The sequence below is a fragment of the Charadrius vociferus genome, unplaced genomic scaffold, assembly GCF_000708025.1.
Source record: "Charadrius vociferus isolate BGI_N301 unplaced genomic scaffold, ASM70802v2 scaffold450, whole genome shotgun sequence".
Lineage (NCBI taxonomy): Eukaryota > Metazoa > Chordata > Aves > Charadriiformes > Charadriidae > Charadrius > Charadrius vociferus.
In genome coordinates, this window is record NW_009646931.1 from 1,799,297 (window position 1) to 1,825,372 (window position 26,076).

At 42.6% G+C, this 26,076-nt stretch overlaps 1 protein-coding gene across 1 annotated transcript in view; it reads right to left on the bottom strand.

Annotated features, from left to right (window-relative positions):
* The window catches only part of EGFLAM (EGF-like, fibronectin type III and laminin G domains), a 57,687-nt gene that overhangs the window by 13,718 nt on the left and 17,893 nt on the right, over nucleotides 1-26,076 (bottom strand). The window contains exons 8-17 of the mRNA XM_009894709.1: nucleotides 19,984-20,099; nucleotides 19,404-19,740; nucleotides 16,802-16,902; nucleotides 15,460-15,560; nucleotides 14,234-14,378; nucleotides 11,585-11,774; nucleotides 7,999-8,124; nucleotides 6,999-7,242; nucleotides 2,468-2,579; nucleotides 793-909 (exon numbers count right to left, since the gene is read on the bottom strand). Coding sequence (XP_009893011.1) covers nucleotides 793-909; nucleotides 2,468-2,579; nucleotides 6,999-7,242; nucleotides 7,999-8,124; nucleotides 11,585-11,774; nucleotides 14,234-14,378; nucleotides 15,460-15,560; nucleotides 16,802-16,902; nucleotides 19,404-19,740; nucleotides 19,984-20,099 — 1,589 coding nt within the window. The remainder of the gene's footprint in view (nucleotides 1-792; nucleotides 910-2,467; nucleotides 2,580-6,998; nucleotides 7,243-7,998; nucleotides 8,125-11,584; nucleotides 11,775-14,233; nucleotides 14,379-15,459; nucleotides 15,561-16,801; nucleotides 16,903-19,403; nucleotides 19,741-19,983; nucleotides 20,100-26,076) is intronic.

A 26,076-nucleotide genomic window follows, 5' to 3' on the forward strand; every position in this document is an offset into this window, starting at 1 on the left:
AAGAGAGGGGCAGGATCCCCTCCCTTGACCTGCTGGCCACACTTCTATTGATGCAGCCCAGGATACGGTTGGCCGCCTGGGCTGCAACTGCACATTGCTGGCTCATGCTGAGCTTCTGGTCGATCAGCACTCCCAGGTCCTTCTCCTCAGGGCTGCTCTCCAGCCATTCCCTGCCAAGCCTGTATTTGTGCTTGGGATTGCCCTGACCCAGATGTAGGACCTTGCACTTGGCCTTGTTGAACTGCATGAGGTTGGCTTGGGCCCACCTCTCCAGCCTGTCCAGGTCCCTCTGGATGGCATCCCTCCCCTCCAGCATGTCTACCTCGCCAAACAGCTTGGTATCATTGGCAAACTTGCTGAGGGTGCACTTGACCCCACTGTCCATGTCTGCGACAAAAATGTTGAATAGTACAGGTCCCAGTACCCTGAGGAACACCACTCGTCACTTCTCTCCACTTGGACATTGAGCCGTTGACCGCAACTCTTTGAGTGCGACTGTCCAGCCAGTAACTTGATACAGTGCAACCATCCAGCCAACTTGATACCATATGGCTTCTGCTCACTTATTAGTACAGTATGGAAATTAACAGGGAGACCGGCAGTGGTAATACTTACTGCCTACTAAAGTTAGAATGACTTTTCATTGTGAAATATGTGTCTAAGCACTTTGTGGTGGGCTCCTGAGGGGAAATCTTGGGTTATCTTCGATATTGCCAGTGGTATAAGGGCACATTTCCACCTAAAGCATGCACTGGAAATAAATGCCTCCAGTGTGTTTCTCTGGACACATACCTTCTGGATGCTCCCGCTAAAAGGTCTGAGAATCCCGGAGTTCTTCTTCACAGCATCATAACTAGGGACTCCACCAATAAATATTTCAGAGTTGCACTTAATCTGAGTGAAAGCCCCCTGCAAGAAACGTGAGAACAACATTTCATTAGAGTAGCTGGAACCATGCTTTTATCTTCAGATCAGCCGACGTTAGATGTTATAGCTTACTTTAATGGCTCTTTACTTCTGTTAATTGCATTTCTTGTACAATTCTCTCAAGAAAGCCACTGTAGGACAATCTCTACTGACTGTGCTTTATCCTAATCAGAACTAGCTGGAAAATCTCAAGTAATTCAAAATGGGAATATTGAAGGAAAGAAAAAAAGGAGACTGACTTGTGATTCCTGACTGCACATCTAGCTCTAATTGCAATGACTTGAGGTACATTGATGTAAACCTAAAACCAGAATGAGGTTCATAAACTAAAAATCAGAGCAAAGTCCATACAACAGAGACTCATTTAATGTCTTTAACATCTAAAAAGGTAACCCATAGCAAGTTACAGGGCTAAATGATAGAAACATTGAGGTTGCATTAGTTAGCAGAAGCAGGTGCTCAGGATACTTGATGGGACTAGTCAGGGTCCAGGAGTGAATTGAAAGATGTTTAACAGCTAAGGACAGGATAACTGTAATTCCAGTCCTACAGAAACTCCTGTGATTTCTTTGTTGTCAGCTCCCTGCCAACCTCCTTCTGCAGCTGCACTGCAGCACCTAGAGAAAAAAAATGGGACTCTTCATTCTCGACCCATATACGTAAAGAAGTCCTAGCTGCCCGGTTTGAATGTTTCCCACTCAATCTGTTTCTTGACAGAAAACTGGAATTCCAATTTATTTACATTTTTCAAGAAAAGCCTAAGTTTTAAATAGTTTGCCAGTTTGCAGAAAAACCTGCAGATTCTTCCCCTAACAGGATCTGGAGTTTTCTGGCCACACCTTCCACTAGGAAAGAATAAAAGACATTTTCCAAGCAATTCTAGCCTCAGGTTCTTGGGATTAAAAAGTACCTCTGTGTATACATTTGAGTGCTTACAGTGAATACCTTTCTTGGTACAAGCAAAATTTTGCCTTATTACAAACTGTGACTCACTATGACCTCTTGGTGAGGGAAGAATAAAATGCGAGTGATCAACTGGCTGAGTATTCCAGCCCTTACTCTGTCCCGAAAATCACTTTTGCAAGGAGAAGGCAAAGAAACAATTATCTTTCGGTCTATCTTTCTAGCACAATATTCAGAGAGAGGTAAAAACAGGACTTTGTGCACATCAATGTCAATATCAACATCCTTCTCCAGGTGACATCATTTCATAGTGCACACATTGTTCAACAGTCTTAGGCACAACCAGTAAGTACCACGAAAAGAACCTCAAGAACATGTATGAACCAAACACAAAAATGTGAGTCCAGTTACACGGCAAGAAGAGGTAAGGCTGTGATTTCAGCTGCCTTTGCAAGGATCCCTGTCCTCAGACAGAAGACTTCATGTGCAGATCTCCAATTTTGGGCTTCAGAAAATGCTGCCCTAACGTGTACTTTTTTGAGTTTATAAGAGCTTTGGGAGCAGCCTGTGTAGTGTACCATGCAATCATTTTATAGTACAACAGCCGTATTCATAACAAGTCATGCCATATGCTCACCTCTGCCATCCCTTCCACTGGCTTTTGTTTGTCCACTTGTAGGATACCATTCTTCGCTGTGCGAGACACTCGCAGCTCATGCCATTGACCCAAACTGATAGGTTCTTCACTCCTGTTTTAAGGAGAAGAAAACTTTCAAGTATTTTACTCTTTTGCCTTTCTGATATTTTCAAATACTGTTGTGATGTTAAAAAGTCAAGTCCTCTGGGATCATTTTCTAAACAAAAAATAAAAAAAACCACTGTGTTTCTTTCCTCATGAGGAAGTAACAATTTCTGAGCCCCAGCAGCAAAGGAAAAATAAGACTATGTTCCTACAGCAAATAACAACCACTCTACTTTTATTTATAAATGAAACATTTCTATAATCAGCACGCATTTCGTCTACCTTTGAGCTAATTTTTCTGCTTAGTCATTTGTAACGCATAAAGACAAATTTTTGTCTCAGTTGTACATCCTCATTTCACAATGACATAAGCCTGGAGATAAAGCTTCCCACTTTATCCCACTAGAGTCGGTCTACTTGACATTCTTCATCCTCTTTTAAAACAGAACGACTTTGTGTTGACTTATCAGCTCTATTTGTGCAGCCTGTTACAGTGACATCTACACACACGCGCGTGCATGCAGCCCAGATGCTGTACATTAAGGGGAAGTAACTAAAATATGAGACTAATGATATGATGAGATCCTGGCTAGGAACAATGATCCCCAGTTGCGCAAAGTATTCATCAGTCTCACAGGAAGCATTTTTAAACTGTTCTTACAGTCTTTATTAGTTCAGCACTAATATGAATAGCAGCCTGTATAAAGGGCAAAGCCACATGCCCCTTCAGAAGTCCTACAGAACTTTGTGTCTTGTTTTCAGATGTCATTTTACTACACTGGTTAAAGCATTTTATATCTAAATGTTATATTGCAGCCTTTCCTCCATGAGCAATGAAATTTGTGTGTGATTCACTGGTCGAGCTGGAAAAATCAGAAACCGTGTTATCTCAGACACTTGAAGACTTTCTAGTTTTCAATGAAAAAACATAAATTTTTTTTGGATGAAATAAAGTTTTGTATTTTAAGGCTACTTACATTTAAAAATGAAAAAAAGATAAATTTCAAAATGAAAGAACTCAAAAATTGCGTTTTGAAATAGTGACTCAATAGTGATTCAAATGCTGATTAAAAAGGTATATAATTTTGAAAATGTGAACTAACAATTTTGGGGTTTTTTTCTTTTTTTCCTGAACAATCAACATGAGCTTTGAAATGTTTTTGTTGTACGTATTTTGCTCCTCCAAATTTTTTCAAAGCCCATTTTCATCTATTTGGACGATGCTGGCAATATTACTTTGACACTTGGTTCAGAAAAGCTCCATAAAAAAATATCATTGAGCAATGCCATTTACTAGTCCTTTTTTTTATGTAGTAGCATTTAGGGTTTAACTACCTTGGATAAATCAATAGGTAACAGAATGTAATCACCTTGAAGAAGTCAATATACACATGTAAAGGAACCAGATAGGTTTGGCTACCTAGTAAGTGGCAACACATACATTTTATCTCCTCTGCTGATCAGGTCATCATCAGGCTAACCCTCCTGCTCTCCCAGATTTAATTACAATTAGGAATGATAAAGCCTTGCTGAGTCATCACTTCAGAATTGCAAGCTATTTCTTGGATTCACAGGCTTTTTGAAACCAGCATGAGTTTGCTAAAGCTCTCTGCAGGCATTTGAACACTTTTGGCTCTTCATGTGCCCTGGGGTTAAGGATTATTTTTCCCTGTGTAAATCAAACCTTTAAAAATACACCAAATGATGAAGATCTTGATCCTGTGAATGCCTGGCCAAGCAAAATCCCAGGGGATAACAAATTCTCCTCCGAGACATCTTGGTAAACATCTCAGGTTCTGCATCCGTCTGTCTGCTCGGCATCCCTGCCCCCTCCCAAGGTCCTTGCACCACACCATGCTGTGTCCATCTCAGGCAAAACCCAGGCTTCACCACTGTCAGCTTTCCCATTGCTGCTGCTGACGTACATAAATGAGCTTGCCTCATCCTTAATTATAAAGACATGATAATTGTGCTCTGATGATAATATTTAACAGCCTGGTCCGATGGAAGAGATAGTCAGGATGACCAGAGTTATGTCCCTGTTAAGGACAAAGAGTAGTCAAGAAGCACTATGATGACGACCAAGACGGATTTTTAAGTGGGTATTGGCTAAGCAGGCATGAAAAACAGGGAATCTATTTGTCTTATTTAATCACTGACAAAGCTGATGACAGGGTGCGAACTGCACAAGTTATCTAGAAAAAGGAGCTGAACAGGACATCCTGACAACTTTCAACAAAGCCTGCCGGTCTCATGAGCCTCCCCCATCACCCAGCTATATCACACCACACTCCCTCCTCCGTGCACGTGACCCAGGTGCTAGCTGGCATCCCGCTCGCTCTTCACCCTTGCAATGGGAAGGAGCAGTTTCCACTCCCAAGCACATGCTTGTGTCTCTTGCCACGTTTTACAAGCCACATACATCTCGGTTAACCTTTAGTCCAAGGTGTTTTTAAGCACCACAATATTCTCAGGGGGAAAAAAAATTATGTGTACTTTAATGTCTTATGGTTGCCAGTAATAGGAATTAGATGGCTGTAATCAGAAAAAGATTGAAGGCTGTTGTAAGAAGGGCCATTCTGGGTTGGAGCAAAGGTCTCCGACATCAGCTATTTCTGCCGCTTTTCAGCAAGAGAAAAGAACAGGACAAGTATGGAGTTATTCTTCCCTTGATATATCCTCCCGGCTTCTGGCAACTTGTCATTTAGCAATTTCCTGAGTCAGAGGCTGCATCCGTACAATTGTGTTTGATCTCCCTCAATGGAGCTTTCTTTAAATTTGTCTAATGTGTGGGGTTTTTTAACCTATTTATAGTTCTGGCATCTGTAACATGCTGTGACAATTAGTTTCCATAACTTACTTATGTGCTGTGCTGTCTCAAAAAAAAAAAAAAAAAAGTCTTATTTTTTTTGTTTGATATTTTTCGGCTTGCAGTTTCACTGAGCTCCTTCTAATTCTTCCGTAATGAAAAAATACAGAAAAAGCATTCCTTATTTATCTCTATGTCATTCTCAATTTAAAACCTTTATCATACTTCCACTAAACTCTTTCTTTTCCAGGTTGAAGGGTCCTGCTATATTTGTGGAAATTGTTTCTTTCCCTCCCTTGGATATCAACACTACTCCTCTTTTTTAATTTTGCTAATTTCTTCTGAAATTAAGTGACCAGAATAGCAGCAAGTTTTCAAGACAGGGTGCATTGTGAACTTTTGCAGAGGCATTGTTCCTTATTTAATTCCTAATAATTTTCTGCATTGTACTTCCATTTCTGTATTTGTCTCTAAGCAGTTATCTGTTGATTTCACAGAACTATCCATCATGAATCCAGGATCTTTCTGTGTCTGACAACACCAACGGTATTGCCACAGCTGTGCATTGTTCGGGTTGTGCATTATTTTGCATTTGCTTCCTTGAAATTTCATCTCTCACTTCGTCATCTGAATGGGTTTGTTTGCTTGGGTCCTCATTTGGTGGAAAATCAGTACATTTCTTCTAATCATAATATAGTCGAAATTCCTGATGTCCATCCACAGGAGACATAGAGTATGCAAGACTGGCAGGCAGTGTACACATTTTCCATAAGCTTTATATAGATTATTTCTAAATATTAGGTCAGCCTGGTCAAACTGGCAGCCTCTTGGACCATACCCAAGGTACTGAGTGCCTCTGTTCGGCCCATTGCCTTTTCAGAAGAGCTCAGGAAACAGCTGCCCGGAGATGGGCACTCAGTCACACAGAGAGAGAGAGAGAGCAAGCAGCGCTTTTTGAGGCATTTCATTGCTCCTATCCTAGACATTAATTTTAGGATGCGATGAATCATTCTCAGAAGTTCTGTCTTTGCCTGGGAGCCTGGATGACTCATTTAAACCATGTATTTCTCTTTTAGATTCCTTAAGTTATGTTAATTGGACTTTAGCTTCAGAACCCCAGAAATCAGCACTATGAAGAATGAGGGAACCTGGAGATGTATCTTATTGTGACACCTCCAGCCCAGTATTTACTGCCTGAAACTGTGAGACCAGGGAGGAGGATGCTCACAAAAGTGCCAATATTGTGCAATCCTGTGGCTAGAAAGTATATGCATAAAGTATTTTTAGATCCCCTAATTTGCTATGGCACCGTGTCATGGAGGCAAGAAGGGTACTTCTTCAACACCATACAGAAACAAAAGTAACATCTGCAGTAAGATGGTGGCATGACATGGTAACACTGATAATAAATCTTTGGAAGATAACATTATGTAGGAAGAAAATCCTGTCCCCTTGAATAAAGTTCTGGTGTTTCTGCACTTCTTTAGAAGGAGTAGGCACCACTAGAGACTGAGAGGCTCCTATACTTCATTGTGGCTATTACTCTTTCCAGCCCACTCTTCTCCTGGATCAACATCATGGTACTGCTGGAACAGAAAGACAAGCAATGCTGTTTACCTGATAACGGCCGTTCCTGAGCCACAGTCGAACCTGAACTCCACGTAACCAGCCACCATGTTGATGGAGAGGAAGTCCTTGCTGTCTGTGTCGTAGCTGTACAAAAGGACACCAGTCTCTAAATCTGGACGAAATGTCATCTCAAACTCCATGAAGGAAAGGTAATTCTGTGGTTCCAAGGGCCAGGGTGTGCTAGCAAATGACCTTAAGGACTCGTTGAACTGAGGTATGGCCAAGGTGAGTGCTGGAAATCCAGAATACACAAGCAGGTCACTTGAGGCTCCAAGGTAAGGGATTGACTCCTACCAACCAGTGTCAGTTCCCTTTGTTAGGTACTTAAAGCTAACACTAAGAAAAACAACCTAAAATTTTCATCTTCCAAATTAAAAATAGTTTTTTATCCTAGCCAACACCACTTCCCTGCTTAATCCCTTCTTTTTCCAGGGATGTATTCCTATTATAAAGCCTTATGCTCCTCTTCTTTAGTAATTCATCATAGTGTTTTTCAAAGTAGCAAGCATGCACACAATGAGTGGTGGCATGAAAAGTTCTGCAGCACAGAAAATAATGCTGTATCTATTTGACTATTTGTTTGTAGCTCTGTGATTTCAGTAGGAAATTGATATTGAGTCCTTTACATTTCAGAATATACAACTGACACTGGTTTTAGGAGACAAGTAGGGATTTTTTTAGAGTTAATGTGCAGCTGTGAAGTGGTACATTATTTTAACTTCTGAAAAGTAAGTTTGAGATGCTTAATTATAGTTAGTTTAAATAAGCAAAGAGGTTTGAGAATCACTGATTACATAGGAGCTGGATGTACCCCCAACGTGAATGGTAGGGGAGGGTTTCACTATGTGATTTTAAAAAGATGAAGTGACAAGTACTCTCTTCTGTCACTGTAATGGCATAAGACCTCCTTGGATGTCACTATGCGGAAAACACATTCAACATTAAATAACAGATACAAAAAAATATAAGCAGCCCAGCATCCTCTCACCTTCTTCACAATGATGACCTTTAAATCCAAGAGGGCAAAGGCAAATGTATGAATCCGCTTTGCTCACAGTGCAGGTACCGCTGTTGATACAGGCAGCCTCATCACAGATGCCACTGCTGCACTCACCTAAAAACGGAGCCAGAACATTGATTTATCAGAAAAGTTTGTCAAAGGAGAATTATTTGGCTGTTGATCATTACTACTAACCAATACAATTTGCTCTCCTGCCTAGATTCTTTCCCAGTTTGTCAAATGGTGTGCAATTTAGACAAGTTCACTTGATTTTTAGCACTTTTTTTAAAGTACCAGACCAGGAAGAGACCTTAAAAACAGCAAAAATTAGGCCTTACTGACAAACCATGACAGTTGTATCTTTCAATCATTCCTTGGATTACTTTTCTTATGCTCTTGTTCCTATCTTTATCTTATCATAAAATAGAAATCTCTCCAGATTGTTTACAAGCACTGCGACTTGTTTAATTTTAATTACCTTATGTGCTTCTTTGTTCACTGTAAATTCATGCCATGGTAAGCACGGACGGTGTTAATCAGCATCAGCTAATCTTATTAACTAAAATGCTGTTGTCAGCCCTCTTGTCTGCACTAAAAGGGATCTCTATCATCAGCTTTTTAAGAAGCGCTTCTACTATGCTGGCAGACCGACTGAAATAACAAGGAGATGATTTCTTCTTGCTGAAATTAAGCTGAATTTGTTGTAGAACAATTAGTTTGCTTCCTTAAAACTGATATCTATAAAGTTAGATTGTGCAGTGGTCAAATGTACATCTGATTAATATCTTGTTGATTTTGTTTAGTTTCTCCTTTATTTTAGTTTCTGATTAAATAATTCTCCCCTCATTGATAGTAACAAACTGATCTTATACATTAAGAAAGTCCAAATAAGACATTTGTGGTGTACAAGTGTAAGCATGCCATTTAGAGGAGCAAAGTGTTCATGACAAACCTAAGAACTGCACATTTATTTTGAGGGACATTGAAATATCACCTCTGAGGTGACCCAGGTGTTGTGAGGCAGCTCCGATAATAACACTGGAGAACTCTTGTAATCTGAGATGACTGAGAGAAGGCTTGCAAAACTACTGCAAGAAGGGGATATGCCCTTTTTGTTTTGTTTAAATACAGCACTCCAATTGTAAAGATGGTTTCCAGACCAGGACTCCACAAATCTTCAATAACAAACTGGTGTTACAGCAGTAGCTTTACAGTTTGGTTTCCCATCCCATAGCCAGAAAGAAAAGTGCAGAGAAGTATGCAGATGTAAGTAGCTGATGTGCCGGTTCACCCCAATCACTCTGCCGTCCACACTGGAAAATAACCATTTCTCACCAACTCAGGACAGAGGCAGTAATAACTCTCTCGGGTTATCTGGTACAACTCCCCACCAGACCAGGCTTGTCTCATGTTGCACACCTACAAATCTCCTGCAAGGCCCAATTTTCATTGCAGAGAGGGAAGGTCCAAGTACAGCAGTCATAACACAGGGCTCCAGGGCTAACCCAAGGAGCGTAAGCAAAACATACGAGTCCCCTGAAAGGGAACAGATTCTCCTTTTATACAGAAGGGGACAATTACCCCTTCAAACAGCTGCCCCACAGGCAGATGTGGGGGCAGGGGTGCTCACAGTGCTCACCGAGCCACCTTTTCCCTGTCTGGGCTGCATTCTAGAGGCCACAGTGAAGCGGAGCAGGACGGGTATCTAGCCACTGAGATCCTTCAAATACTCTTCAGTGTTCGCAACAGTGACAGAAATGAGTAGCAGTAGCTCTGTTTTATAGACAAGGAAACAGAGCCAAGACATTTGGGTAAACAAGGATCTAGATGTAGTGAGTGTGAGACACAAACAGAAAACTGAGACAACACTCATCTTTGCTGCATCTGCTGTGCTGTTAGTCAATGCTGGCAGTATGTTCAAACAGATCAAAATTAAACAAAGTCTTAGAGAAACAGAAAAGGACAAGGAAGTTAACAATGAGGGGACAAGGGCAGGCTCACTCATTTGAGGGACAGCTTGAACTGGAGCAGTCTTGGTATTTAAGGACAAGCAGCTCTCACAATGTCTCAGTGACCTGAATTATCACAGCCTTCGGGCCAGCACAGATGACTACACTGAAAAGGCAAACCATCTCTAAACCCTAGTAGAGTTCACTTGCAATTTATTTATTTTAAGCTTAACTTATATGGCGTATTGTTTGTAAGTCTCTCCTGGTACAGTTTCACATAAGTGTGTGCAGCCACGTGAGGACAGTAAGACTCTATCACTCAGTTTCTAGTCACACATGGCAGAATCCAGCATTTATTTTCATTGATGTTGATTGTTAATGCAGTAGTATGTGGAGCATTCATGGATGGGAATGAAGCTAGCTGCAACGCAAAAGGCAACAGAGATTAGAGCTCAGAGAACTTCAGCAGGGCTTTCATCTATCTATCTAAATTCCATAGATTCTCACTGTATCGTGAAATTACTCTCTGCTTCCAAAGTCTTATTCTTTTCAATATCTGTTTCTTGGGCAACTCTGTTCCCCCACTGTATTGCACAGAACTTTCGTCATGTTATCTAGAGAATACAGAGTGATTGTTAGGAAGTTTCTCGTTAATCACTTCCTTCTTGGGATGCCAAATGCACAGCTATAGAAGAGAAGAAAGATGACTTTGTGGCTGAAGCATGGCATGGAGAGTTCAGTGATATGGGATCTATTTCCTGCATTTACCACTTGCTTTCTGACTTGGGTTTACTTTTACTCTTCAACTGTTTAGACTGGGAGGTGATTTAAGCAAAGATTTCATTGCCTTGTCTCTTTTTCAAGTGCCCATTACATAGATGAAATAGAGATGAATAAATAAGACAGGACTAGTTAATTAACTTCCTTACTTCTCCACCTTTTAATCTTTGAAGGGGAGATAATGTTTTAATACCACTTCATAAAGCTGTTGAAATAATTTATTCCATAGTACTTTTAAAACATACTGGAAATGAAAACAACAGATGGTTGACAGGAAAGCCTATTTGCCTCAGCGGTAATGGGGTTTCATGGGGAAAAGCCCTTTGTAATGGCCACAGCACTGCTTTAGGCCTGAAAGGTCCCCACATTGCTTTGGACAAGTGCAATGGTGCCTTTAGGCAAAACACATTTTGCTGTGTCCATAGTGTTTTAAATACAAACACAGTGTGCATACTATCGATTTCTGATGATATGACTGTGTAAGTCAGGAGCATGAAAAGGCATCCTGAGAGACGTTCGCAGAAATACTGGTGTAGGCGTAGTAATATCGGCAAGACTGAGTTTCCTGTTTGCTCATGAGAACTGGTTTTACTATTGTGCTGCACAACTGCATCCACAAGGGGTTTTGGTATACTACAGTGATGTTTACTTGTACAATGCGCTAAAACCCTTTTATTACAGACCCAGCAAAAGCAGTGTGCAAAGGCACAGAGAAATACCTTGCCAAAAATAGAGACCACACATTCCATCTCTCAAACTTGGACTGTTGCTCAATTTTTTTCAACAGGCAAAAGAAGTAACCCCTGGTTTATCACTGATTAAAGACCCCATGCCATTACACTTACCAACATCAGCACCACTGAGAGCTTTCCCTAATGGCCAGGGTCTCATATCAATTATCTTTCCGTTGATGCTCAGCGACTGAACGCAGCCCTGAAACCCACGGTTGGTCCCTGCGGCTCTGACCAGCCAGTACATGCTGGGGGCACCACCAACGTAGAAGGGAGTCCGGAACGTAATTTTACTATACTGGCCCTGGAGGGAAAACAGAGGATGACATGATGTAGAACAGATATAACACAGGATAACTAATTAAGCCACACTGTGTATAATCAATTGTTTTTCTCCACAAAGAATTGTGTTAGGGGACATGCAGGTTGCTCACTGGTAATTCCTTTCCATTAGTCATTCCTCTACTCAGTCTATCCCTTTAAATGTTACTTTTTGCACCCACATCCGTCATGACAACATAGACTATTTAATGCAAAATGAAATGCTTAAGAGTCACTATGTTCTGAGGAGGGATTGTGATATGTCTTTTCCTGCCATTTCTTCCTTTACTTTTGCCAAAATTCTTTGTCTTCTAAACTCTAAGGCCTGCAGGACACGGACCAATGGGATATTGCCTTTTAGACAGAACCCTGCAAGTGCTTAGTGTTGAAAAATAATAAAATGGCAAAAAACAACAGTAAAAAACAAGACTAGGCATAAACTAACACAACTACAACTTCAGTGGTGTTCTGCTCACTTTGCCAGCGCTAAATTTACTCCCCCCTTTTTTTTTTACCTTAACCTGTCTATAGAAATGGACACACAGAAGTTTACTAACACTGCTATAGTGTACAGGAAGGAACAAAAACAACCCCCCAAAATAACCAGAACTTTTTCGACCATTGCATTAAACTTTGTGCCATTGTGGGCAATGGAGTCACAATTCCTTCCATAAATTGATCAAAAGATATATCTTTTCCCTCCTACTTAAAGGCTGTTTCAAAACCTCACTGCTCTTTAGAAGAAAACATTCAAAACTCTCAAATTTATTCATGGCCTGTTTTTACCAATGTGTCCTTCCTACAGCGCTGACATTTACTCTAAAAGCTCTCTGGGTTTTCACCCCTGCCCTGCCTCCCTGGTATTTATAACAATAAATTATATCCCCATATCTTCTGCATTGACAGACTAAATAAGCTGAGGTTATTCAGTCTATGGGTGTTCACTGCACACTGCACTGCAGAAACACATCAAACGGATCTCAGTTGCAGCAGGGTAAAATAATTCAGGTGGAGCCTGTGGCTAAAGAGAGTTCAGATGTCCACAGGGTTTCACGGTGGGCATATGCCAGGGCTGTGGGCACACAGCTCTCCAGCCTGTCTCCAGCTGCTTGCCACCTTCCATCACCTTTGATTCTCCTGCGCGCCTTGGTATGCCAAACTCCACATCTCTTGCGGGCACTCTCTAAGACTGTTCAAGTCAAAATGAACCAGGTCAGAAAAGACTACCACTCTGCTGAGACTAATCCAGGTCATTCTAACTAGGAAGGGCTGAGGAGGACTCGCTGGAGCAACAATACTACAGGAGCAGCAAGTTCTCGTGGAAAGCGGCACTTAGAGCAATTAACCTCTTTTTCTGGTATAGCTGTAGCTAGAAGAATGTGTTCACTGTCAAACTCTTCTTGTAATAGATTCTGTGGACCATAACGCTCCTACGAGCCCTTTGCTGCACCTTTACATCTTCAATTTCATCTTTCTTGGCTATGGGTGATCATAGCCGTGTGTAGCCAGATACAGTCTTACCAAAGTGCTGTGCAATGGCATTAGTTTTACTGGACATATCTTTTCTTATTCACACTGGCCTTTTGCATGGCCTCATAGCCTTGGTAACACATAGCAACCCGTGACAGACATTGAAATCCTTTCCGCTGCCATTTCCAGCTGATGAGAACACAATGCACAGCATTTTTTCCCTTCAGTGCCTGCACTTGAAAGTATAAAGTAATAAGATGTCTGAAACTGCATTTTTCAGGGCTAGGGATAGCACGCTAATAGTGGTTATCAAAGGGAAGAGGAAAGACATCCGAAACAATTTGCAACTGTCTTTTTTTTCAGTGCCTTAATTTCACTTCTATTTTCTGGCCTGGCAACAGATGAGCAAGTCAAGACATCTTCCTCTATTATATTTCATGCTGGTGGCCTCATACAAAATTGTTGGTGTTAACATAAGTCAGGGCAGAAAGTCTATTCCATTACTGTGCTTAAATCTATGTCCATGGTATACATGTCATTACAGTTCTGTATACAAACCTTGTGTGGCTATATGCATGTTATACATAAATATATAAACATATACACATATGCATCTGATTTTTCTGGCTGAGGAAGCAAAGCAGCTCTCTGAGGCTTGAAAAAGAAAAAAATCAGGGACAGCAGCTGCAAAACCTGGCAAACTTTTAACAGCAGCCTGTATCTGAGGCTAGCGAAGTGAAGCAGAGCAAGTATGGAGGACAACAGGGAAACTGTGATGGGATTCAGCACTGGGATATTTATCTATGTGATTTCTAGACTACGTATGTGGAAGAGTAATCTGTACACTGATCCTGGTTCACTAATTACCCCAACACTGATAAACAAAAATGTACCTTTTAAATCTGGTTTACTGGCAAGAAAAAATGTCATTATAATCTTGAGAGAACCCACGGTCGGTGCAGGGCTACGTACCTGAGATTTTCCTGTCACTGGAGCATCGTTGTCCATCCTGAGCCAGCCATTCATCCCATCTCTGAACAGCGTGACACTGTGCCAGTTCCCCAGCTTGATTTTGTTTTCACTTGTTATGACTGCAACCCCTGTGCCACAGTTGAACCTGGCAGCATGAGACAGAGGTGACAAGCTTACATTAACCAAGTAACTGAAAGCTGTTCATAGACTCCAAATATTCCCTTCACTCCTAGGAACCTCTCTGTTTCACATTGCCTATTAGCAGACCACAGGCAAATTAGACAGCAGGTCTACATACGATCTGTTCCAAGTGTCAAACTTCATTATCTGTCTTTCTCCCATGATGAAGATTTTGCATCCTCTGGCCATACCAAGTGCATTGCAAAGCTTGCCAAGAGCTGAAACTCTTTCAAGATGCAGGTTATTACAATGTGAGTTCCTGCTATCACAGTAATTTCTCTTGGGAATTTTTCTAGCTCACTAGTGAAAGGCAGTGCTACATTAATAATTCTGCGATTCTGTATGAATCTCAGTACTGATTGACAAGCAGACCTGCAGGAAAGTCTCTGTGGAGCTGAATGTGCACAAAACATGCCTTCTTCTCTGACTGCCGTTCAGTGTAGGTGAACAGAAACACTACTAAGGCATATCACCCACACTTTCAAAGCACTCATCCTGCAAAGTAAGGAACTTCTTGAGATACTCTTTCATATGCTTCATACCTATGGGACTCCAAGAAACCCCCTCCATCTTCACTTAAAAAACCTGCAACTCCCATCTAAGCAAGGGATATAAGATGAAGTTCCAGGCCCCTTGCTTGCATTAAATCCTTTATTTTGCTATGTTATCTGCAGGTCCTTTTGCTGTGAAGCAAAAACATTGTCTATGCACAGCTCAATATAGCATAAGCTTAGCAAATGCAGTGGCTCACTAGCATTTCTGATAACACAGTAATGAGCCCTGGATGAATAACTTGAAGAGAACCAATTATTTTGCCTCTACACCAAGGTCTGAGTAAAAAGGGTTCAACAGGGCACATGTCCATACAATAAAGAAGGATGAGAGAAAAAGAAATTGCAGAAGTGTTAAATGAAGTAATACCGTCCATTTTGTGCACTACATGGGGCAGAAGTCAAAGACACGACAGATATTCATCACATATAGCGAGTCCCAGGAGGCAGCAGTGGCCCACTCTCTTTACATCAGATTTAGGGTGGAGGTTTTACCTGAACTGGATGCTACGTCGGATGATTGCTAGCGACATAAAATCACCACGACCATGTTCATTTTCTCCACAGTACAGCAGCAAACCATCTTCTGATTCAGCCTGCAACCAGAACATCAACATAAAAAAAACAAAGTCTAAGCCTCACAGTGACAGACAAATACAAGCACCACTGGGGGACTTTTCTCTTGAAAAGGGACAGCATTTTTCAGATGGAGTTTTTAGCTCGCAGAATCAGAAATTTGTTGATCAATTTTGAATTCTGCATTTGATGAACCTAGAAAAACATTGTCTTAATGCTTAAATCGTTGAAGAACATCTCTTCTACTTACAGGATGATACTATCAGATCTAAAAACAAGCCTGAAAGCATTAAAGACTGTCAGGCCTGGCCCATACGAGACTTCTGAGCACAAAGTCTAGCAAGGAGGTCCTAGCAAACCTGTTAAGTGTAGCCACATCAGACACACCTGAATACACACAACTTGCTTCACACATTCAGTGAGCCTGACGCTTTTCAAGCCAAACAACCTGTGCAGGCAGGATTTCTCCATATGGGCATAGCAGCTGACACAGTGGCTTTTCGCAGCCACCCTGCATTTTAAGCTGGCAAGTTGCCAGAGGAGCAAATTGCCAGCTCACCACGTGAGGCAACACGCTGCCGCTGCTCTAGTGGCAGCCTCGCACCAGGGCTGTGAGTCTGGCACGTCTGCCTTACACAAGAGCAGGGGTGCACCCGAAAGCTCGGACGCCCTCCCTGACAAGCAGCCCAAGCAGCTCTGTCCGTAACACACAGACAGCATTAACACAAGTCACCGTGGGATGTACGCTTCGAAACTGTAGTTTAAGTAGTCTGGTGTCTTGCATGTATTAGTCGCAGGTACCCCAAACTTCAGAGGTGGAAAGTGATGCCTACTGAAATCCCGCAGGATAGGAAAGGAACTCTGGATATAGGGCAGTATTTTGCTCAGTACAACAAGATCACAACTTTTTACACACAAAGATACTGCATGAAGTGTACTTCAACCTGTAGCTCATTGACATGGCTGTAACCATGCCAATGTACATTGCTGCCAGCCTGCAACGCCAGTATTACTAGTCCCAGGGATTCTCTCATGCACTGCCTACCAATAATGGATGCAAACATTTTAGCTCAGTTTACCGATTTCATTTGCATTCATTGAAGGTGAAGCCAGACCTTTAGAGATGAAGATTATGTATAGGTTCACCACAATTATATTATAAGCTATACTAAAGCTAAGTTATTGTTCCATTGTCTGCATCATCAGAACAAGCGAATAAAATTTAAAGCTTCTACATGAGCTTGGAATTGCTTAAACTTACCCTGAATTCAAGGGTTATTTGAAATGTCTGATAGGAGTTTTTCAGTGGTTCAAAGGTGATGTATGAGTAGCCAGAGAACTGAGGATACTGGATAATAATATCTGAAAAGCAAAGACAGAAGCATGTTATTTAGCAGTCTTCTCCCATATAACAATCAATATACACAATTAGTAATAGATAACATCAGGTGAAAATGCAAGGCAGAGTTCCTCCAGAGACAACCATTAGTCAGCAGCAGTCAACAATCAGTTAACCTATTGCCTTCTCCTCCCACCACCTTCCACAACTAACTCTTTTATTCTCAAGGACCTGGTGAACTTGGAAAGAAACAGGCTACTGAGGACTAAATACTGCTCAACAGTTTAATTGTTGGCTTCAGTGGAACTTTCTCCAGATTTTCATCCTTGTTACAAAAAACACAACCCACCTACTTTATATTTATCTCCTTTTAAGAATTCATTTAACACAGAGACAACAAAGTATTTTTCTGTTTTGCAGGATTATAAAAACATATGCAGGAAATGTGGCCAGACTCCACAACACATTAGTCACTGCAGCTCCATAGCTGCCGTGTCCAGCGTACACAGAATCCTTGGATGGCTCATAAGAGCCCAGCAGCTTCCAGCACTTCCCTCAAGTCAGCTCAGGGCAGAAGGTAAAGAGAGTCATGGGGAGAAGACAGTCCAGCAGGCACCTCTCCATCCCTGGCTGCAGCAGTGGCCATTCATATCGCTCTCGTCAGCTGGCCTTATCAGTCCTCACCCTTTGTTGTCTTATGTTAGAGGACCATCCTGGCTTCAGCACAGAAAAAGAAAATCAGCCCGATGTTCTTACTGCTACCTTTGCAGCTCGTCTTCCTGAGAAACACTGAGGACAGACACAGTTTCAGGCCTGAATTCTTACTTTTGCATGGATCTAAGTTTAATGAGGAAGGACGGATGAGGAGTCTTATTCCTCATTGGTATTTGAATACTGAGTGGGTTTTTCTCGCATATTTGGATCTGAATACAGCTCTCTCTGGTTTTTATTTGCAAGGCATACATTTTCGTCTGAGGTGAAGAGAACTGGTGCTATAAACCTGAATGCAACCACAGCAGACAGCAATTAACTCATGCCCTGATCACAACCAGAACTGACTGGACCAAAGCACCATGCAGCTGTTGACTGCAAAGAAAAGTCTGTTTTCATTCAGATTAACGGCTGCTGTGGAGAAATTCAGTACAAGGGAATACTGGTACATGATGCTACTGCTTAGCAAGGAATAACACATTCCCTTGTGAAAAATGGTGGTTTTGGACTGACGTTAACACACCCGCTCTTCAAGTTGTATACAGTTATGTCAGTTCAAATTAATCCTCGACTCTTCATACTTGATCAAGGCCAAAAATCACATCTGCAGCTATTCCATGTGGCTGAGTCACAGCAGATTGTTTTCAGAACACGTTCTCTTTACTCCAGCACTGGCAGGAGAAGATCAAACACCCTCAGTGTCTGTAACTCTGATGCACAACACTGTGCATCATGAATGTCTACCACAAACCTGCAGAAGAAACGTGTGTCCCTGATGCTCTGCTGCCTCGCAAGGCCTTGGCAGAACAGATCAGCATGCAGGGGGATGGATCAGCTCTTTCTTATCTGGTGGGACTGCAGCACTACAACCAACAGGACACTTGCTTTGCACGAGCTCTGGCATTCATCTGACCCCATGGTCACCAAACCAGAAAAAAAAAGTAACTCCAGGGGGGAAAGAAAAAGTGACCTGCTTATAGCTTGGTAAGCAAGCTGGACTGGCTCACAAGGTGATCAGATCAACACAAGACCCATTGAAAGGGCAAGGCTAGGTCTGCAGAGGGAGACGACAGGAAGGTGGCAATGGAAGGAGAAGCAGGACGGCCTCCTTCAGCTCAGCAAGATCTTGCTCTGATTCGGCTACCGTGCAGAGAGGTGAGATGATGTGTGGCAAGTCCTGACTGGGACAACCACACATTCTCACATTCACCCAGGCTTCAGGTAGTGCTTTCTGAACTGAGGAGGGGGGTTTATTCCTCCCTTGCCCTAGGCTGCCTGGCACAAGTGCTGGGGCCACCAGTCCATGGAGAAAGCCTCCTCTGGAGACGGTTTTACAGTGGGGCCTCTGTCTCACATCCCTGCTGCAGGATCAGCATTATCCAATGGACCATGCTGGAAATGCAGGTGGTTCAGGGCTTCAGACACAGGCAACAGGCAAGGGTCAAAGGGGTCTGAATGTCCCTGCTGAAAGCTGTGGTTGCGACGGCTGGACCCTGTCAGGCCTGGCTGCCTATCAACATACCTGGCTCCACCACCGTCCCACTCCTACAAGGGGGAAGGAGGATTAACCTCCCCCGCACACCTTCACACAGGGTCTGCACTCAGCTTTATTAAAGAAGTTCTTCACGCCTAGCTGAGGAAAGAGAAGCAAAGGGGATACTGTCTGAACTGGGACGTGGAAGCTGCTGCTGTCCTTAGGGATCCATTAAGCCCAGCCAGCTGTTCCCAAAGTGCACTTCGGTTGGATTATCGCAAAGCTGCTTCTCGCCCCAGACAAAGAGAAGTCAACAGCAGCGGGCACACAGAAACCTACCTTCCGCACACGTCTCTCCTCCTTTTCCCAAGTTGCAGTGGCAGCGCGAGCCACCCCGGTCATAGTCGTTGACACAAAAGCTGTCTGCAGAACAGATGGCCTCATCACAGGAGAGATCAAAGAGGCGTGTTGCAGAAGACATGACACCCCTCCTCGCTGCCCGAGCCGTAGTTGCCCTCGCTGTGGTTGAAGGCCCTGTGGTGGTGGGAGTGGAAGTAGTAGGTTCAGAAGTGGTTGTAAGGACCCGTGACAGCAGCCTGGAACTAGACCCTGGTGTGACTTTAGTTTCAACCAGAAATTTTCTGTTGCCTCCTTTGATAGCAGGAAGTGGTCTGAGCTGAAAGGAAATAAAGAAACACAAATTCAGTAAAATGTAAAATTCTGTGGGGAAATTAAATTAATACCTTCCAAGATATAATCTGAGGTAACAAATTCATCCTCAGTGATGAAAAAGAAACAACCACATTATTGTATCTGAGCACATAATATCAGATATTAAACTTCCTGACAAGATCAGACACTTTAAAGTATTGAGACTATAAAGAAAACAGAAATGCCAAAGTGGAATATTGAAATTTACCTCTTCTATGTAAATGTCATAGTCTGAGTCATCGATATCAAATCCGTCATCATCAGCAGTCACCGTGTCCGTGATATACCGATGCCCATAGCTTCCACTTCCTAACTCCTCAGAGCCTAAAAAGACAGAACTGGCATATTCAGTTCATATATTTTTTTCTCTTTACGCATAGCAACTCAGATCTTACCACCCCCTGATTCGCCACACTGAAATCTGAAGTGGTGTTAATGTCCATCCTGTGCAGACAATGCAAGTGTCAGCCTGAAGGTGGGAGACACTGTCGAAGTGATACACATGCAACTTAAAACAAAGTGAAGACCTTCACTTACTCATTGACTGTCATTCTCAAACAAAGCAGGGAAAGCTCAGTTCTCCCACTGCAAACCGACTTTTATCCATCATTCTTCCAGGAGAACGGCTCTGAACTTTTTCGGCGCGGACAACATTTTAATAACTGTTTTGGTTTTAGATCAAACTTTTTCCCTTTATAAATACACAGACCCGTATCTGCCCTACTGGTGACCATATTACTGGACCAGTAAAAGAGATGCATCTAGGTGGGGCTTTTCTGGCACGCTCTGCTTAGGACTTTATCTGCCTCAACTGGCTCCAATGCTCCTGAAATTAGCATCCTAAGTGCATTTTTAGGCTATTTTTCAAAACACAATTCAGCACCTCGAAAAAAGAAATGTGCATAAATATCCCGGGGCTTTCACGCACATAATCTGCTTCTGCCTCTCCCTGGAGTGCTGAACTGTGCTGTGAAGGAGTGTGGGTTAGTAACAGCCAGTTTAAACAGTAAGAGGGCCTTCGCAGAAAATACCTGTGCTTTTCTGCACTTTACATAACAAATTCTGCTTAAACAATGGTTTATGCTTTTTAGCTATTAAAATTTGCCAGAAGCTGTGAAGAAAGATAATACAGGCAACTGCATCACTATTGTTACTTACGATTTCAGCATGGTTAAGGACAGACCTTTGATAACCATTAAGGTAATGGACTTCATACATTTGCATTTTCCATAAAATATTTTGAGTCACTTAAAAACAGCACAGGTAATCCTTGCTTTACAAAGCCTCTGTACAGGCCGACCATGTGTGCTTGTTTATTTTAGCAGCCACAAGCTGCCCATATTTTCTCTTAAGTTAGCAGGTCCTTCACATTGCAACATGCAGAGATGCAAAGTCTTGCTGGGCAGTGGCTGCCTGCGGAAAGGAGACCTGACAAGCCGGAAAATGCTACTTGATGGTAGTGAGAGCTTCACTACCATGACTGAACAATCCAACGGAGCCAGTGACAGCTGACAAGGCTCAGCAGACTTCCAGAGGGAGCAGTGCAGGCACAGTGCTATCGGGGCATTCGTGCCAGTCTAACTGGGGTCAGCCACCCTCCACCTCCATGGAGAATAATGGAAAAATATCTCACTGACCTGATTCAGGCAGGAGAGCATTTGTCTAAATCTCATTGTACTCTCTCTTCCTTTACTGTGACTGCAAACCAGAAATCCTGGCAGACAGTTATGAAATCAAGCATGTGTGCACCAGATATGAACACGTGCCCTGGCCGGCTAATTGGCCGCCCACCATACATGCTGTGGGAGTTACTTATGAATGGGCTTTACATGTTATGTCAGCATACAGAAATATTAGAGGTAAATGAGTAGAGGTAATGAGGCATACACATTTCCAACCAAAACAACATGCTAGGCTGGGAGAGAACGTGTGTAAACCTTTCAACTCTAACATGTATACCAAATAATCTGTAAGTAATACAATTTTCATAGAATCACAGAATGGTTTAGGATGGAAGGGACCTTGAAGACCATCTAGTTCCAACACCCTTGCCGTGGGCAGGGACACCTTCCACTAGACCAGGTTGCTCAAAGCCCTATCCAACCTGGCCTTGAATGCTTCCAGGGATGGGGCATCCACACCTTCTCTGGGCAATGTGTTCCAGTGCCTCACCACCCTGAGTGAAAAATTTCTTCCTAATATCTAATCTAAATCTCCCTTCTTCCAGCTTGAAGCCATTATCCCTTGTCCTATCACCACATGCCCTTGTGAAAAGTCCCTCTCCAGCTTTCTTGGAGGCACCCTTCAGATACTGGAAGGCCTCTATAAGGTCTCCCTAGAGCCTTCTCTTCTCCAGGCTGAACAATCTCAGCTGTCTCAGCCTGTCTTCATAGGAAAGGTGCTCCAGATCATCTCTGTGGCCCTCCTCTTGGACACGCTCCAACAGGTCCATGTCCTTCTTATGTTGGGGTCTCCAGAGCTGGAAGCAGTACTCCAGGTGGGGTCTCACGAGAGCAGAGTAAAAATCACCTCCCTCGACCTGCTGGCCACGCTTCTTTCGATGCAGCCCAGGATGCGATTTGCTTTCTGGGCTGCAAGTGCATGTTGCCGGGTCATGTAGAGTTTCTTAAAAACCAATATCCCCAAGTCCTTCTCCTCAGGGCAGCTCTCAATCCGTTCTCCAGCTAGCCTGTATTTGTGCATGGGATTGCCCCAACCCACATATACAGATATGATTTTAACGTCATGCTACTTTTACAGAAGTGTAACTCTCCTGAGTGAAGTTATCACTAAACTATATCAATAACCACCAGCATGCAATGAGACCTGGTATCTTAGGAGAGACAGGCAGTTCCCCAAGCAGAGCCTGTGCCTCTTTCATCTGGCAGATCAAAATGTTCCATGCTTTTCCAACAGAAGACCTTGGCAGACAAAATGTACCCACTGTTTTAAACCAGACAATGATTCCTTTCACCTTATTGAACTGGTACAATATTTAGAGCCTGGAGTGAGCAATGAAGTTATGGCTTATTGTGGCTGGTAGAAAAGACTGCTTTGAGGCCCTTCTTCAAAGACCTTCAGGACACAAGTTTGGCGTCAACAGAAAAAGTATGACTTTGGAAGGCGTTCTAATATCCACAGGTCTCTAATATGGCCCCAAGTCTCTGTTTTCACTCCCCCTGGCTGCACCTGAGTTTCTGCCAGAACATATTACATTACCTGCTACTCTGTGAGCAGTTTTGGCAACGCATAATGCACCTGGGAGCAATGAAGACATGGAGATGGACTCTTTTCTATGTGTGCCTGAATTTATACAGGTGAGTACACACACCAATGATGAGACCAGAGCCCACTGTCTTCTCAGTCACCTTGCCCTGCTTTACATTTGGTGTTTGCTCACTGGATGTGACATGATACCCACATGTGATGTGATTCAACAAAACCGCAAAACAACAGAAAGCAGAGAAGCTAACGCAACCTTTTGTAGAGAAAACCCCATGTGAGCCCATCTCTTAAGAGCACTGTGTAGCTTTGGTGGAGAGCTCATCTCGTAATGGGTGGCAAATCAGTGACAATTAAGCAAAGTGCGGAACCAAAACAATGACTACAGAGATTATAAGTGTGCTTTATTTCATTAAATCAGTGTTTCAGTGTACAAGAACATGAAGCCTGTTTAAGACCCTTTAGCAGGTCCTATAATCCTGTTTTATAATTAATTGGAAAACCTGTGGGGGGTCATGAACTTTGGACAGCTTCTTTCCGAATAATCAGGGATTAAGTTATACCAAAGAAATCTTTCTCAAAACAAACAGAAAGCCACACAATCTTCTGTTTTGATGTTAAGTTGGCCACCATCACACTGATCAGGACACACAGGAGAGAGTAGGAGGTAGACCACTGGGCACTGCAATGTAGGCAGATTGAATGGACCTGTTAACAGACTGATTGCCTTCATGATGAACCCCTCACCGGTCGAAATCCAAAATACATCAGGGGCATTTTAATCTGAGTTTTATTCTTGTCAGTGACTCACAGTGAGGCACTGCATATCACTTGGCCTGTCTCTTGCTTTTTGTCCCTGCCTGCATAAATACGAACACTGCCTTTATAAAGCCTTTGGAGATCTGTGGGAAACAGTTCTGTGCAAAACCTTCTCCGTTTGCTATCTCCAAGGCACATCACCATCCTTTACATCAAGGTTTGGGCCCAAGGGACTGCCCTTTTCCTGTGCCTGAGCCTCAGCAGACACATTCAAGCACCATGCAGAATATGTAAGCACCTGTGCCAATGCCTTGCACAGTATAAGCCTGCTGGTGACAGCCAGGACCAGAGGAAGGGATGTACCCAGATTAAGCGGCCACTTCTGTCACGTTTGCTGTGGAGACAAGCAGGAGGGTATTTTTAACAGAAGACGCTTCCTCTGTTGGTCTGGCAAAGCCCAAGGCTGGTGACCTTCCAGGCACAGTGCAAACCCCATCTGTTTCCCCAAGAGATGAAGGGTATTTAAGTGATGCAGGTGATGACACTTTCTTTGTTTGATTCTTTGGGACAGTTTATTTTGTTGTTACTGAACTTGATACGTGAAATCTTTTTTTCAAGTAAATTGTCCATGACACATTGAGAGATTTGATACAGCAAAAACCCAACAACCATATAAGTGAAATATCTGCAACCTGCATCTGCAATTAAGAACAGCAACACAAATTGACTTAATACATCATTTCCCTCTAGGAAAAAAAAAAAAAAAAAAGAAACTAAATCACAAATAAATAAGAACACTTAGGGAAACTTGCCCTCTCGTTCCTCCCGGAAAAAGGAGCAATGTAACATAAACCGAGCACGTGTTTTTTACTAGGTAAGAGGGTAACCGCTTATAATCAAGGCCACATGTTCTACTTGCACAGACCTTGGGAGGTCTCTCACATGAGGTGACACTGTCGGCAACCCTTCAGAAAAGACGATTTCCTATGCTGACCTCAAACAATGCAGTCAAGACTGCTGCAAAGCAAGCCAGCTTTTAAAAACAAATGAGAGAATTACATGGAAGAATGAGATAAAACCCAGCAGAAAACATCCCCAAATAGCTTGGACTCAGTGTCTGCAGGACTCATCTCTGTCTCAGCCTGCCTAGAAGAGCTGCAAGAGACTCTACACAATGCAACATGGCCCCTGAAGGTCTACTGCATTTGAGGTAACGCTGGGAACTTCTTCTTCAGTTAAAATAATCATCAGAAAAGCACTAATTATTTCAAAACAAGCATAAAAATCCAGGATATGCAAGCATAAAGCTATAAATTTTTAAAATCCAAACACACCAAGGACCTTAGTGCCAGCACTACGTGGACTAAGTGCAAAGGAGCCAGATGTTTTATGTGCTTCTGCCAGCTTCCTAAGATATTTCAGCTATTTCTGATGAATATACAGGCACTCAGAAAATAGCATCAAATATTTTCGGCATGTTTCACTGTTTATTTGGGAGGAGGTACCACTTTAATAATAAAGGTAGTAATTCCTGTGATGCACACCACGAAGAGCAAAGGCGCGTCATTTTCAGGCACGCCAACTGTCCAACACCCTTCCAGCAACCATAGGTGACTAAGGTATCTGCTGGCACTTTGAGACATTCAGGCATCTGGTGCCATCTGAGACACGTTACAGTACTGAGACATCCCCAAAGGACTGTCAGGTGTCTGGGAGACACATGGGAGGCACATATGCTCCTGCAGGGACACCTGAATACCACAGGACCTGGGGGACCTCCAGTCCACCTAATGTCTATACCTGAGCAACTGAAGTGAATGATTAGCTGGGCCAAAGAAGGTAACTGTTGGCTTTCTGGCTACTAGAAGGGGGAAGGTATCTGCAGATACATAATTTGAGCCAGGAGTAAGTTTTACTTGGTTGCCCTTAAGCTTAGCATGCAATTTTTTGTAAGATTAAACTTGCCAACGGTTTAAATCACTCTTAGGGTTTTTTAGTGTTTTGGGGAAAAATTCAGGCCATGCATGGCTTTAATCAAGAATTTTTTTCACAACAGAAGTTTAGCTTTTCTACTAATGCACATTGTACTTGTGTATCTGGTTAACATCAAACTAGTTTCTTACACACACGTCACCACTAAAGCCAAGTGAGAGCTCCTATACTCAGTTACACTGCCATTTCCAGAACGCCACAGAACTTATTTCTAAAGGCACGATCCTTTGCTGCCTTCGAACACCGCTGCTTGCTCTGCAAAAAGCTGGTTGTTGTGAAGACAGGTACGCACAAGATAACACCAGCTTTCATGCATAGTGGCTATATG